Source organism: Peromyscus leucopus, chromosome 7, assembly GCF_004664715.2.
Source record: "Peromyscus leucopus breed LL Stock chromosome 7, UCI_PerLeu_2.1, whole genome shotgun sequence".
In the NCBI taxonomy this organism is placed as follows: domain Eukaryota; kingdom Metazoa; phylum Chordata; class Mammalia; order Rodentia; family Cricetidae; genus Peromyscus; species Peromyscus leucopus.
Window position 1 is genome coordinate 17,450,582 of NC_051069.1, and position 14,995 is coordinate 17,465,576.

At 41.2% G+C, this 14,995-nt stretch overlaps 1 protein-coding gene across 2 annotated transcripts in view; it reads left to right on the forward strand.

Annotated features, from left to right (window-relative positions):
* Scaper (S-phase cyclin A associated protein in the ER) overlaps positions 1–14,995 on the forward strand; it is a 359,173-nt gene that overhangs the window by 303,617 nt on the left and 40,561 nt on the right. For both annotated transcript variants that reach the window (XM_028865018.2, XM_028865019.2), the window contains exon 27: positions 4,658–4,813. In XM_028865018.2, the coding sequence (XP_028720851.1) occupies positions 4,658–4,813 (156 nt within the window). The remainder of the gene's footprint in view (positions 1–4,657; positions 4,814–14,995) is intronic.

Below are 14,995 nucleotides of genomic sequence, written 5' to 3' on the forward strand. Positions count from 1 at the left end.
ATCCCTTATGATGAATACAGTGTAGAAAATCCCTGACAAATGTTAGAAGTTAAATCCAGCAACATATTAGAGTATAACCAAGTGTGGTTTATTTAGAAATGGAGAACAGTTTTAATATTTTAACCCATAATAATTGATTGCCAAGGATAATAAAAGGTCAAAGATTGTACCTTTCTGTCAAGCTAAAATATTAGCCTGCTAAAGTTTCTCGGATAACAGCAAAAGATAGAAAACTCCCTAGGTTAGAGAGAGAGAATTTTGTTATTCACAGAGAGAGATTAGTTTGGTTTTGCCCAAGTTCAAAGGAACTACAAAGGGTCAAACCAAGTGGATGTTGTGCATGAAGTGAGTTTATGTCACAGCTGAGGAAACTCCCAAAACCCAGGACATCCCAGCTCTTTGTCGTGGCTAAAACTGATCTACAGACCATTTGCCTGGGAAAGGAACATAGTCTTTGCTATATTTGACATCAAACAAGCCTGTCATTTGCTTTGAAGAAAGACACCATCTCTGTCCTCCTATACAGACCATGTTAGAAAAAAGCCAAAGCACAAGACCTTGGATTCAGTCTCCAGTACTGAAGGGAGAAAAAAGGTCCAGAATAAAAGCTGTGAGTTCATCCTCTCATAAGACATGCAGAAATCTGATAGATGTGGAAAATGAATTCCTGGTCATGTCCTCCCTGATCAGCTCAGTACATAGGGTATTATACAGGATATAAGCCGTTCGTAGGATTAGAAGAATTCATATTGTTTAAATGGCCATATTATCCAAAGGGATCTGTAAGTTTAGGGAAGTCCCCATCAAAATACCAATTCTTCACAGATCTTGAAAAGCAATCCTAAAATTCAAAAGGAACCACAAAAGACCCCCAATAGACAAAGCTGTCCTGAACAAAAAGAGGAAACTGGAGGCATCAGGCACCTGATTTCAAGACATACTCAGGATCACGTTAGCAGAAACAGCTTACTTCTGGCACAGAGTATGTAGACCAGTGGAAAGGGAAAAGACCCACAGATAAATCCATATATCTTTAAGCTAACTCTTCAAAAAAAAAAAAAGCACCAAAAATATGTACTGGGGAAAGGATGGCATCTTTAGTAAATGGTGCTGGGAAAACTGGAAATCTACAATAGAAATTGAAAAGAAATCCCTCTTTTCTTATGGTATATGATTATCAACTTCAGTTGAACCAGAAGCCTTAACTATTGCCTGAAACTCTGAAAGCGCTGGAGGGAAATGCCAAAGGCAACAGTTTCTTCACTAGTGCTGAAACACAGGAAACCTGTAAGTAAAGAAGGAGTCAACACAGTGAGGGGACAACCTACTGAATTAAAATATCTTTGCCAGTTAATCATCTGATTACAGATTAATATCCAAAGTGCACAGAGAACTCAAATAACTTAGTGTTAGGAAAGTAACCCTATTTTAAAACAGGCAAGTTGTCTGAATAGGCACTTCTCGAAAGAGGAAACAAATTTGTGTGTGTGTGTGTGTGTGTGTGTGTGTGTGTGTGTGTTACATGAACATTTTATGTGAGTGTGTACACATGTGAGTATGGAGGTCAAAGGTCAGCATTGGGTCTCTTCCTCAGTTATTCTCCATCATGTTTTTTGAGACTGAGTCTAATGGATTCTAGTGCACATTTGATTTGGCTAGCTTGGTGGCCAGTGAACTCCAGGAATCTACCTGTCTCCATCCTTCCCAGTGCTGGGGTTATCAACACCCAGCCTTTGTATGGGTGCTAGGTATCTCCTAACTCAGTTCCTCATGCTTGTGTGGCAGGCACTTGACTGAACCATTTCTTCTCAGAACTTTTGTTTCAGCATTGTACTGAAAGTTCTCAATAGCTTAGTGAGTTAAGGGGGAAATGAGTGACACTGAGTTTATAAAGGAAGAAAGAACTGTTGCTTATAATATCCTAATAGCATATTGTATAAAACATGGAATCTACCAAGAAAGTAAAAACTACAACTAAATAAGTAACTTTTTGAAGAGTTGGAGGATAAACATACAACTTATGTAAATCTCAGTGTTACGTAGAAGTTTTGAAGCTATGTTCAGTTTTAAAATGCTTCGTGTTTTTGATACTATTATAAACTGATTTTTTATTAAAAAAAACTTACATATAGCAATGAATAATTAGGGATTATAATTTTAAAAATAATATAATGTATAAAAGCATCCAAAATAACAAATACTTCCAACTAAATATCAAGAGACAAATAGAATGCCTCTACAAAGCATTGCTAAGAAAACTTAAGAGACCTAATAATTGTAGATACATTTCATATCTGTGGATCAGAAGATTAAGTATTATGAAAATACCATTTCAACTCTGGTGTTGACTAGAACTGATACAAGTTGCTTCTTACATTTATATGGAAATGACGAAAGAATTTTGGAAAATTGAAAAATCAGAGAACTTGATGGGTTTTTCGGCTAATTCTGGGAAATATTTTGTTTGAGAATTTCACACATGAAGAAAATGTGCTGTGATCAAATCTATTCCCAATTCCTTTGTCTCTCCACCACCACTTTCCCTTCAACTGCTTGTGGCTTTTGTTTGTTTGTTTTTAAACCCACTAAATCCATTTAGTGCTACAGTATATAAGATACACAGGTTGCAGAAGCATGGGTAGTCCTCAGCAGCCTCATCCCTAAAGAAAACTGACATTTCTTCCCTCAGCAGCCATTGGTTGCCAATAGCCCCTCAACCAGGAGTGGGACTGATAAGCCTTTTCCCCATCCATACTGGGATTTTGGCTGGCTTAATGCAGGTGTTGTGGACATTGTCCTCACTGCTGTGCTGCAGCGTCACAGTCATGTCTGGCAAACACTGTTCCTCTACAGATGATCTTCCCACCCCCTCTTCTGCAGTGAGCCTTGCAGAGGGAAGAAGGATGATATAGATGTCTCTGGAACATCACTCTTATTCTCTGCACACGAACTAATTGTGGGTCCCAATATTAACCACCATCTACAGCAAAAAAGAAGCTTCTCTGATGAGGGCTGATAAATGCATTAAATCTTTGGGTATACAAATAAGAACTTAGCCAGATGGTGGTGGTGGCGGCGGCGGCGGCGGTGCTCGCCTTTAATCCCATTACTCAGGAGGCAGAGGCACGTGAATCTCTGTGAGTTGGAAGCCAGCCTTGTCTACTGAGTGAGTTCCAGGACAGCCCTGGCAACACAGAGAAACCCTGTCTCAAAAAACCAAACAAAAAAATAACAACAAAAAAATAACTTAGGGGAAAATTTGTTACTATTCCATTTAGCAGAATAATAGTATCGTTTTAGCCCTGAGGCTACAACCTCACCAGCCCCAGGTATTTGGTACCTAGGAAATGTTTCCAGGCATGAGTTCTATCTTATAGAGCAGACTTTAAAGAGGGAAAGTGGTCGGTTACTCCTGTAACATTCACACCCCATTGCACCAGTTGGCATATATTGGCAGGCCAGTTGTTACCGTAGCTCACAGGGTTTACAGCTGGGTAAGAGTGGTGATTACTTTTCTCCCTCAGTAGCATAGAACCTTCCAATATTATGAAAGCTAGTCACTAGGGATGAAGCTTCCAGATCCCTACTGTCTTGATTTCTCCAAGTCCTGTGACTATGACTCCTATATGTGGTGATGTTACAAATTTCTTTTTTGTCTACAGTCCTGTCTAGTATCACACACTGAGTTTACTTACTAGCTCTCTTTTGTGTGCTTTCATTTGAAATTGTTTTCATTCTTAGTCTCCACCTCTCATGATTCTGACAATTTTCAGTGGGAATGGAAAATTATCTTGTGGAACATTCCTAGTTTGTCCTTGTGATTCAATTGAGGTTATGCGTCTTTTTATTTTTACAAGTAAAAGTTTTAATGTTTCTTACATTCTTAATGTGATTTTTTTTTAGTGGAGAACCTGAAGTTGGCATTAGAAGTATAAAATGTTAACAAGAGTATTTGAGTAGCATGCCATGTGGGCAGTCCTGGGTAAACTCAGTGGGCCACAAAACAAGACGCATGCTAGTGGGATGGGGATTGTTGAAAGAAGAGGATAAGAAATTGTGAGTTGGTCAGTGAAACCAGAACGCAGTGTGTGTGTGTGTGTGTGTGTGTGTGTGTGTGTGTGTGTGTGTGTGAAATTGTCAAACAATAGATTAGTTTTTGAAAGTATATCTGGGAAGCATCATTTTGTCTTCTAAACCCCTATGTTGTGGTGAATTTGATTCCCTAATCCTTAAAAAAAGTACTACTTATTAGGACTGTACCCAGGTGGGAGTGGTACATGCCTTTAATCCCAGCACTCTGGAGGCAGTAACAGGTGGATCTCTATGAGTTCGAAGGCAGCCTGGTCTACAGAGTGAGTTCCAGGACAGCCAAGACTACACAGAGAAACCCTGTCTTGGAGGGGGGAAAAAAGAAGACTGGAGAGCTCATTACAAAATGTTTCACCTATTGTCAGACTCTTCAGAACAGGAAGAATGATCAGAGAATAGCTGATTATTTAGTGCTATATCTAAGAATATTGGTTCTTATGTAGCTTTATTCAAACCTATGTTCTGTCTGCATGTTGAGGGATCCAAGCTTGGATATGGTAAGATGTATCATGGAAGATGAAGGCATTGCCACCTGTGCAGACTGAAACATACTGTTCTCTCTCACCAGCTATGTGGTGAACATGGGTCTGATTGACAGACTGCATGGCTGCTTCCTCTCAGTGCAAGGCCCAGTGGATGAGAATCCCAAGATAGCCACATTTCTGCAGCATGCCACAGGATTCTTACGTGGGATGTGTGCTCTATGCTTTGCTGTCACTGGAAGGTAAGACTCACGTGTTGGAGCATTACTTAAGTGTTTGTTGCCTGTCTTTGAATGTCACTGCTGTGTGGCATGCACTCAGCTCCTCCCCTATCTTTCCCTTGTCATTGGTTTTCTACATTGTGACATGGATTGCATTTTTCTGAGGGTGGGACACATACTCCTACCAGAGTCTGTTTTTCACTGGGGTCATGAACGTGAACTTGACTGTCTAAAGACCTGAATGATCCACTTCCTCTTCTGCTGAGATCCAGAGGTGCCAAGAGCTTCTCTGGCAGTCAGTGAGTCAGCAACAAAACATATACCAAGCCAAAGCAGGCCGTTAGCCCAGAACAGCACAGCCTCACTGTGGTCTTGTCTTCTCCTCCTTTCAGCTCTCTCCTAGACTTGCTTTCTCTACTTTTCCTTCTAACAGTGTACCGCACAAAGGGGTCAGCCAACAACGGTAGCTCCCTGAAGGCACTTGTAACTCAGAGTGTGGTTAAAGTAAAGTGCCAGTGGTTACTGTGGACTTGAGCACCACCCTTTAAGGTGTCCTCAGAAACGATCATCCTCAGGCCAACAGGATGGTTCAGTGGTTAAACCCCACAGACGCCTGGTGGTGTGACTTTGATCCCTAGAACTCGGGGTTGAAGGAAAGAACTGACTCCCAAACTTGTTCTCTGACTTCCAAACATGCACGTGCCCAGCAGGCACATACTCATCAATTAATAAATTAAAAGTAACAGTTCTCTAGAAAGGACAGGGAATCTCCTGAGTGTTTTCTCTCTGAGGGAGAGTCATTCACAGTGGTGATTTGGTGTTTTGATTGGAATATGATACATCCCTGAAGTATAGCAAAGATATTCAATAAAGTAGTTTGCTTAAAATTAAATTCTTAACGGCACATTTTGTATTTTGAATTTTCTCATTGAATATTTTAAAGGTTTGTCATAAAGAAAACAAGTTATTTGAAGCTTACAAAATCTCACTTCTTAAAGAAATCTGCATCTGTATCCATGGTACACAGAATGCAAGTGGTGTGTGCACAGTGTTTTATGAGAAAGGCATTTCTTCTAAAATGAACATTGATTTAGTCCGTTACAAGTAGGATCCCTAAACCCGTGTGATCTTCCTTACTCTGACCCAGTCCCTCACCTCGGTGGCATTCAGAGAAAGATGAACACTGTCTGAGACTTCAGGGAAGCAAAGATAGCCTGTGTTCAGGGTCTCCTCACGTGATTACTTTCTATCCAGGGAGGGGGACAAAGTCTGCCTTTCTGAGAACAGAGTCAGGAAATGGTTCCTACAACACGGTGGAGAGTCTGGGGACAGGACCAGCTCTGTCTGGACATGGACACCAGTTTACAGCCACCACTCTGCCCACTTCGGTCCTCCTGGTGTTCCCTCAGACGACAACCCCTTTGGGTCCTGGCTCTTTATCTGTAGAGCACAGTCTTGCAAACGTGCCAGCATTTTGTCTATGTCACCTGTTCTCATTCTGAATTTAAATGACCGTCACCACGATAAGTATTTCTATATGCGGTTGGTGTGGTGTTTGTGGGCTTTCCCTTGTGCTTATACAGTTCAGTCAGCTGAAGTCTGTGGCACTTGAAAGAAATCTAAAGGTCATTCATCGTCTCATTTCAGTAGGGAAAGCAACTGAGGCAAACTGACTTGAATTAGGACTCAGTTTTTGCCTTGGTGCTTCCATCTCTACCCTTGATGTAATATTATTCAGAAGGTTAACACGTGGATTTATCTGGAAATTTCCTCATTTACATATATGGAAAACAGAGTTCTTTTCTTTCATGTCCCATCATGATCTTATCCAGTGGCCCTCACTGAGCATTTGCCGTGTGCCAGATGTAAATTAGGTACTAACAACACTGATTTGGGGGAGCCCAGAGTCTAGTGTGGAGTTAGATACAAATTAATAGCTACTGTAAAAGAGACTGTACACAAAGGAAGGAAAACACCCCAAGAGAAGGTTAAGAAGCACTTCCATAGGCTGAAATATAGGGGTTTTGTTGAGACAGGGTCTCACTTTGTTGCCCCTCTGGCCTGAAACTCCTTATGTAGACTAGGCTGGCCTCAAAATCACAGAGATTGGTCTACCTCTGCCTCCTCAATGCCAAGATTAATGACATGCCCCACCTCATCCTGTCTATCTGTAGGCTGAATCTTAAAGTATGCTGGACAAGCAGAAGGGAAATGCAGCACAGTGTATGGTGAAGCAGGCAATCCTGTTTCTCCACCCGAGGATGTTCTCTGTCGAAGACCAGGTGAACTAACGCATATAGGAGTGACCCTCGAACAGGAAACCAGTGGATATTACTCCAGCTTTCCTGTCCTTCAGCGGAACAGTTCTGAGACACATTCACCACTGTCTCACAGGGTTCCCAGCAATAGCCTATTCATGAATAATTCCTTGTTCAGCTTTTTCACCTGCCCTACACTCTCTTTTCCTCCCTCCCCCCCCCTCTCTCTCTCACACACACACACACACACACAAACACACACACACACAAATACATGTGAACCCATATCCTTGTTTAAAGATCTGCATTGGGGGCAGCCCAAGCCAAAATACATGGTTATTTAAAACTGTGTAGTGTTTTGTCTTCAGCTTCATATCTCTGTAACCATGAAGAGTAAGGGGCCTTTAATTGACCTCCTTAAATGTTGGTTCTTGTGAGGCTCAAAGGAAAACAGGGGCCTACTGCCACTGAATTGTTTGGACAGGATCAAATTTCTATTCCAGATGAGCACTCTTGAAAAGTGTAGAGATGGCTGCAACCAAAGGATTAGCAAAGAGGCTTTTTCATGGTCCACGTGAAAAATATTGCGTGCCTCTAGATCCAGTGAAAATAAGGAGCAAATACATTAAGAGGAGGTAGATATGTAAGATAGCAAGGGCTTCGTGCTGTGGGAGATGAGGGAAAGACTCTGGATGAACCCCGGCTTCCGACCTGCAGTTTTTGAGCAGTAAATGTTACAGTCTCCAAATTAGGGAAGATTAAGTAGTTTGATACATGATTTATTCTTGGTAGTTTCTAAGAGTTCTTAATTTCCCCCAATATAATTTCTTTGTCCAACTTTAGTTGCTTAGCAAATTTCTATTAGTGAGACTTATTGCAAAAACAGATTATTCTGGAAATAAAAATAGGTCCAGGTGGTTCTGTGATATGATTTCCCTAGGAAATTCTAGTAGGGTTTATATAAGCTACTACTCTCAAAGTGGGAAAAATAATCTACCTGCTCTTGTTGCTGTCCTTCAGTCTGTCTCCCACCATTTCCAGAACACCACAAACCAGTGCAGGGAGTATTCTACCGCTCAGACTTGCTCACATCTAATGTTTACAGGTCAGCTGTGCTGGTCCCCTTCTTCATAGAAAATATATTTCTAAACTATGATCTACAGTGACCCAGTCAAGCATTTTGTTGCATGCATTAGAATTTCTATGCTATCTCACAGTCCTGTCTAAGAAATAGGACCTGTGCTTTGCTTTATTGGAATAATTCACATAATGCCTGTTTTGGCTACCAGAGACTAACTAGAGCCAGAATGTCAAGGAAAGCTTGTCCTTAAAGCCCTTTTGTGAGTAGCCAGAATAAAGGACAAAGAAGAGCCACGGAGGCCTTTAAAAATTATGTCTTGAACTGGCAGAGCCTGAGATAATTAAGCAGACTAATTGATAGCACAGGCTTTGAGTAAACATGCTGCAGTCTGCCAGCAGTCTGGCCTTTGTAATGGAGATTGAGCAGGTCCACTTTTGGACTCCTCTCCCATTGTGCTCTTAATCTTCTAATTTTTACCTAGGTGTTCTGAAAGACAGTTTGGGAGTCAGAATTTGTGCTGTTAATCTGTGCTTCAGTGTGGGGGAGGAAAAAGTGGGCCCACCGTTTCTATACTTGGTTTTGAACAATGAACATGTACTTATTTAAGTAAAAAGGGGAAATGTGATAAAAGAATTGGTTTAGTTTAGGATTACTACAGAATTTTAAAATGAAAATTGTTCATAAACTATAATTCTTATTCACTTAAACAAAACTGAACCATTTGTAACAGGATTTTCAGAAATGTTTATTTGGGGCCTTTATTGCTATCAGTTTTCTGTTCTTGGTCTTATAAGAAGTAAAGAGAAAAGGATGGTTTTGGGTCTCAGGGCAGCACCCTAAATCCATAACCAGCTGGGCGCAGCCTCCTGTAAGGTGTGGAGTCCTCAGCAGAACTAAGAGGACCAGAAAGTGGAGTTTTTGTAAATCACAGTCAGCTCGGCTCCTACTTACTCTGCAGTGACTTCTGTCTTTATCATTGTACCTACTACAGTCATGTAGTTGAGGCAACAGAGGAGCAAACAAACAAACAAATATATTAATAGTATAACCCTTGAGAACCTTTCACCTCTGAGGGGAGAGAATGGAAGACATGGCTGATAATGATTGGCTAGAGAAGACATCTGAATTAAAATTCATTTTATAAAAAGGAATTTGGTTGTTACATGTATATTTGTTTTCCATTTTCATATCCAAACTACACTAACAAAATATGTTGTAGCCAAGTCTGGAAGCCTGTGTCACACAAAGACCAGAATGATTTATAATTTAGCCCATTAATTATGGGGATATAAATGAGTGCTTCTCAAGTGTTTAAGGATGCTTCCAAACCATTTGTTCAAACAAAGGTAAACTTTTAATTCTACTTCCCTACCTATCCATTCATTCATTGAACAAATATTTATGTAGCACTTGTTCCATGCCAGGTCCTATGCTAGACTTGGGAGAAAGCAGAAATGACTCAGTGCTCCTCTTATGTCCTAAAAGACCTGGTAAGTTAGGAGGAAAAGGAAGAAACATATACAAATATCCACGATAAAAGACGTGAGAAAGACGTTAGAATGCGGTACTTGTATACAAGCACTTGGCAGGCTATCTGGCACGTGAAAATGCTTAATAAGTGTTGGCCACTATCAGCAGCAGCAGCAGAGTTCAGGAGAGGGGGAGGTTACTATGAGTTTGTAAAGACTAGATATTTTCTGGAATACCTAAAAATCAGTCCAGCACCCCCAAAAAATGGAAATAATAAGACCATATAGAGTGGAGGTAAATATATACAGAAAAAAAGTAGCATAAGCAAAGATATAAAATCAGAAAAACATGAATAACAAATACAGTACTTTAGCTGAACTTTGACATGTTTGGTGGTGATTTTAATGCCTCACAGATGATGATAAGGTTAAAATGTAAAACTATAAATTATTTTCTGGTATTTTGTGGGGACAATAGTGTCATTAATAGTCTTTGAGCAGAAACATGGCCTGCTAAAAACCAAATTTTGAAACATTGACAAATACCATATGAATGACGTATTGGAGAGAAGGAAGAAAGTGAGTGTGGCCATTAATAGCATCTTAAGCAAAAGACAAAAGAAAATGTGTGTGTGGTTTTAACAGCCTCTGAGGCATCCAGCTCCAGACTTATCATCATTGGTCATTTCTTTGCATACCCCAGGTTGTAGCTAAAGTTTTCCTGTATCCCACCCAGTTTGCAGCCACTCAGACCCAAGTAAACACACAGAGGCTTATATTAATTAAAACTGCTCAGCCATTAGCTCAGGCTTATGACTAACCAGCTCTTATACTTAAACTCAGCCCATTTCTGTTAATCTATATGTCGCCACATGTTCTGTGCCGTTACCTGTGTGCCATTACATGCTGTTCCCTGGACAGCAGGCTGGCATCTCCTGACTCAGCCTTCCTCTTCCCAGAATTCTCCTTGTCTGCTTATCCCACCTATACTTCCTGCCTGGCTACTGACCAATCAGTGTTTTATTAAACCATTGTACAAAAGCATTATCCCACAGCACCAGGTAATCTACCACCATATCCTGTTGATTAAAAAGAACCTTCAGTCACCCAGTTTTGCAATAAGATGTGAGTCTTTTTAATGACCTTGCTTGTCATTTTCAATTTGGATATATCTAATGGCATGGGGATCATTACTTACTACAGGTCCAGTTCTACCACTGATGGGTTTCTGAGGCTTAAAGAGTATCCCCTCACACCAGGCTGCTGCTTATGCTAGGCCAGCTTATTCCTTGCTGACATACAGACTGAACTGGTCCTGCCTTTCTCCTTAAATGTCTGTGACCTCACATTTCCTTTTGATTTACTTCTCCCTATTCCAGTTCATTGCTATGGCAGTGTAACAAATTATCCCAAAGTCTCACAGATTTTGTAGGTCAGGAATTCTGTCAAGGTACAGGGAAAGATGAGTCATCTTTATTGTACAATGCCTAGGCCCTTGGGAGACTTGAAAACTAGAGGCCATCTAAGCTCTCATTCACATGTCTGTCAGAGAAGACTTCTCTGGGGTAATGAAATTGTATCTTCAAAGAACCAGCCATGAAAATATCCAAGGGAAGAATATTCTGGTTGAAAAGAATGGCAAGGTCCTGCCTGATTTGCTGTGTTCCAGAGTCAAAACTAGTGCTGAATTTGATGAGCAAGAAAGTGATAGGAGATGAAGTAAGGGCCAGGAGATGAGGAAGACACATATTAGAAAACTGAGTTTTGCCAGGGGTGGGGTGGAGGGGTGGGGGGTTGGGGGGGTGAGGGAGGGGTGGCAGTGCACGCCTTTAATCCCAGCACTTGAGAGGCAGAGCCAGGCGGATCTCTGTGAGTTCAAGGCCAACCTGGTCTACAGAGCAAGATCCAGGACAGGAACCAAAACTACACAGAGAAAGCCTGTCTCAAAAAAACCAAAAAAGAAGAGAGAGAGAGAGAGAGAGAGAGAGAGAGAGAGAGAGAGAGAGAGAGAGAGAGAGAAGGGAGGGAGGAAAGAAAGAAAGAAAGAAAGAAAGAAAGAAAGAAAGAAAGAAAGAAAGAAAGAAAGAAAGAAAGAAAGAAAGAAAGAAAGAAAGAGAGAAAGAAAGAAATCTGAGTTTTGCCAGGCATGGTGGTACACACCTTTAGTCCCAGCACTTAGGAGGCAGAGGCAGGCAGACCTCTATGAGTCTGAGACCAGTGTGGTCTGCAGAGCAAGTTCTAGGACAGCCAGGGCTACACAGAGAAACCCTGTCTCAAAAAAAAAAAGGTGGGGGAGGATCAGAAATTTGAATTTCATTCTAAGCTTGATGGGAAACCAATTGGAAGTTTTTAAACAGAAGAATGACTTTAAAAATAAAGGAGAGCTGGGCGGCGGTGGTACACGCCTTTGATCCTAGCACTCAGGAGGCAGAGCCAGGCAGATCTCTGTGAGTTCGAGGCCAGCCTGGGCTACAGAGTGAGTTCCAGGACAGGCACCAAAACTACACAGAGAAACCCTGTCTCGAAAAACAAAAAACAAAAACAAAAAAAAAAGAAGAAGAAGAAGGAAAAAAAAGCTTTTTTATGCTCTATGAAGTATGGATTAAAAAAGCAAGAATGGGAGCCAAAAGCTCTGTGCAGAAGGGCTGTGGTTATCCACGAGCCCCTTGGGACAGTTGTTCCCCAGTTACTCAGCCTTGACCTGGCAAGACAGCAGAGGCTATGGCAGATCCTCTGTGGCCCATCTGGAAATCAGAAAGGTCAGACAAGCCAAAACTAGGACCCTTTGCGGTTTTTAGTACAAAAATTGAAACTAAGGTGGTCCACATGAGAGGCATTGTTGTACAGCATCCCTGTGTGTACTTCCAAGATCTGAACTGGTCCCAGTCAGTCACCCTGAGCTGCCTTCTCTCCCTGGAGGCATCTCCTTCCCCTTCCAGTCCCCTCATTTTCCCTGGACAGCACTAGGCCTGTTGTTCTTCACTCCCCCACTTCTGGGCTCATCCAGAGCCCAGCCACCACACGAAGAAGCTCAAATCCTCCATGCAAGGACACCACCAAAATGCCTGAAGCTGGCATCTGGCAGACGTGTGTATTCAAAAAATATGAAGATGCTGTACTGTGGACCTTAGAGGTCTGAGTGTTCTATCCAAGCTGGGAAGGGTCAGGAAGCATCCCTCTGCCCTGCAGTCCCTGAGGGAACTTTAACACAACCTCCAGGACTATAAAATGCTACATTTATATTATTTGTAGCCACTAGGTTGTAACAGTTGGTTCTACCAGCAATAGGGAGCTGATAGACTGCACCATTACTGAACTGCAGCCTCCTCCAGTTTAGGGGTTTTTCTTGCCTTTTAGTTCTCAGTGTTCATTGTATTGGAGCACTGGCACTTTGGCTTTTGAGCAGAGTACCCGAGAGAGCATCATTTGTTTTGTGCTCACACAAAGCATAGTAAATGATGATGTCACTAGATGAGTGTTGGCGTTCTTGGAATATCCCAAGATATAAGAGCCAAAAGCTGGAATTCTGCTGAGAAATAATTCACTTCCTCTTGTGCAGTGAAATTCTCATCCATCACCAGGGCAAACACAAACTTAATCCACTCCACACCAACACTGTGCATACTGTTAAATTCTGTCTTATGGTTTCAGAGCTGAAATGAAAGGTTCACAAGATGCCTTAGAGATTCTAGAAGTAAAGGATGAATGAAGCAAAATCCTGGAAGCTATGAGAACAGTGTAGATGGTCATTAGCCCCACAGGAGAGAAGCATGGATGCTGTAAACCAGGAAGATGAACACAGACAAACTAGGAACAAATGGGAGGGAAGGAGTTACAGAGTCTAGAACTGCACCCTCCCATACTGTTGTTTTAGGCTAGTGGAGGCCAGTTAGGTAACAGATGGCCTATGATTCATGCTCATGCAAACTGCTGCTTTTTTGCCTAACTATACACGCCTATAAAGCAGTGTTGAGCCTGGTGTGGTGGTGCACACGCCTTTAATCCCAGCACTCAGGAGGCAGAGGCAGGCAGATATCTGTGAGTTCCAGGCCAGCCTTGTCTACAAAGTGAGTTCCAGGATGGCCAGGGCTATTAAGCAGAGAAACCCTGTCTCAAAAATAACAAACCAAAAAAAAAAAAAAAAAAAGCATTGTTAGATTTCAGGTGCTATATGGCATTAATGATAGCCCAGTTATACTTACTCTCATTCAAATCTAGTTTTAGTGAAGACAAATAAATATTTCACTAAAATCTCTAGTCTTCAATAAGTCTCCAAATAAAAATATCTTAAAATCTGGTAAAAATTGAAGAGTTTTTAAATTTTAAAGTGTGCTATACAAAACTTCACATCTGATTTTTAATCTTTCGTGTATTTTTAAAACATTTTTATTAATTTTTGAGAATTACATACAAGTATTTTGTTTTTTCACCCCTACTCCAACTCTCAACTCCTCCCTGATCCATCCCTACTTTCCTGCCCCCTCCACAACTTCATGTCCTTTTTTTCCTTAATAACATAATATATTTTAAGGAAAACTAGCTGGGCGGTGGTGGCACACGCCTTTAATCCCAGCACTCGGGAGGCAGAGCCAGGCGGATCTCTGTGAGTTCGAGGCCAGCCTGGTCTCCAAAGCGAGTTCCAGGAAAGGCGCGAAGCTACACAGAGAAACCCTGTCTCGAAAAACCAAAAAAAAAAAAAAAAAAAAAAAAAAAAAAGTGTTCCAAATGCACCTATTTGGGAAAATAAAAGTCCTTTTCCAAACTTGAATCTTTATTAAGTAACATACTACAGAAGATCTTATGATGACACAAAATCGCATTGTATTTAACAATATTCAGTTAATAGCAAATTCTGACTAAAGAAAAGGCAGAGAGAAAATAAGGGATCACTTCCTGTTCTATGTGGATGTTTTTGGTCCTTGGGCAGAGCACAAGTAATAAGGCCTGTGTCATGCCCCTGCCTCTGCTCCTTAGGAAGCTCATGTGATTTGCTTTAGGTTGTAGTTGTTATGCAGTGCACACCATTTATGAGGATAGTGCCAACCCTACCAACTGAGAAGACCCTGCTGTGTACATGAGGTAATAGAATTCTGTGATAAGAACACAAGGATGACAAGGATTTGTTGTGTTCTATGATTGTGTTCTGAGCAATATCAGAAACAGAATGTATCTGAGACATAAATGCTAACTAACATTATCAGTAAAACTACTTCAATGCCACTACCAAATTAAAATTAATAAAACAATCTCTTTAGATAAGGTACTAGAAACTCACCAGCCAGTCCTCTCAGTTCTTTACCACCTCTCTCCCACCTCCATTCTAGCTTGAAGGGATGACAAATGGTAGGCGAATACCTGTTGCTGTTAAGAACTAAGAAGGATGTCATTGCATGGC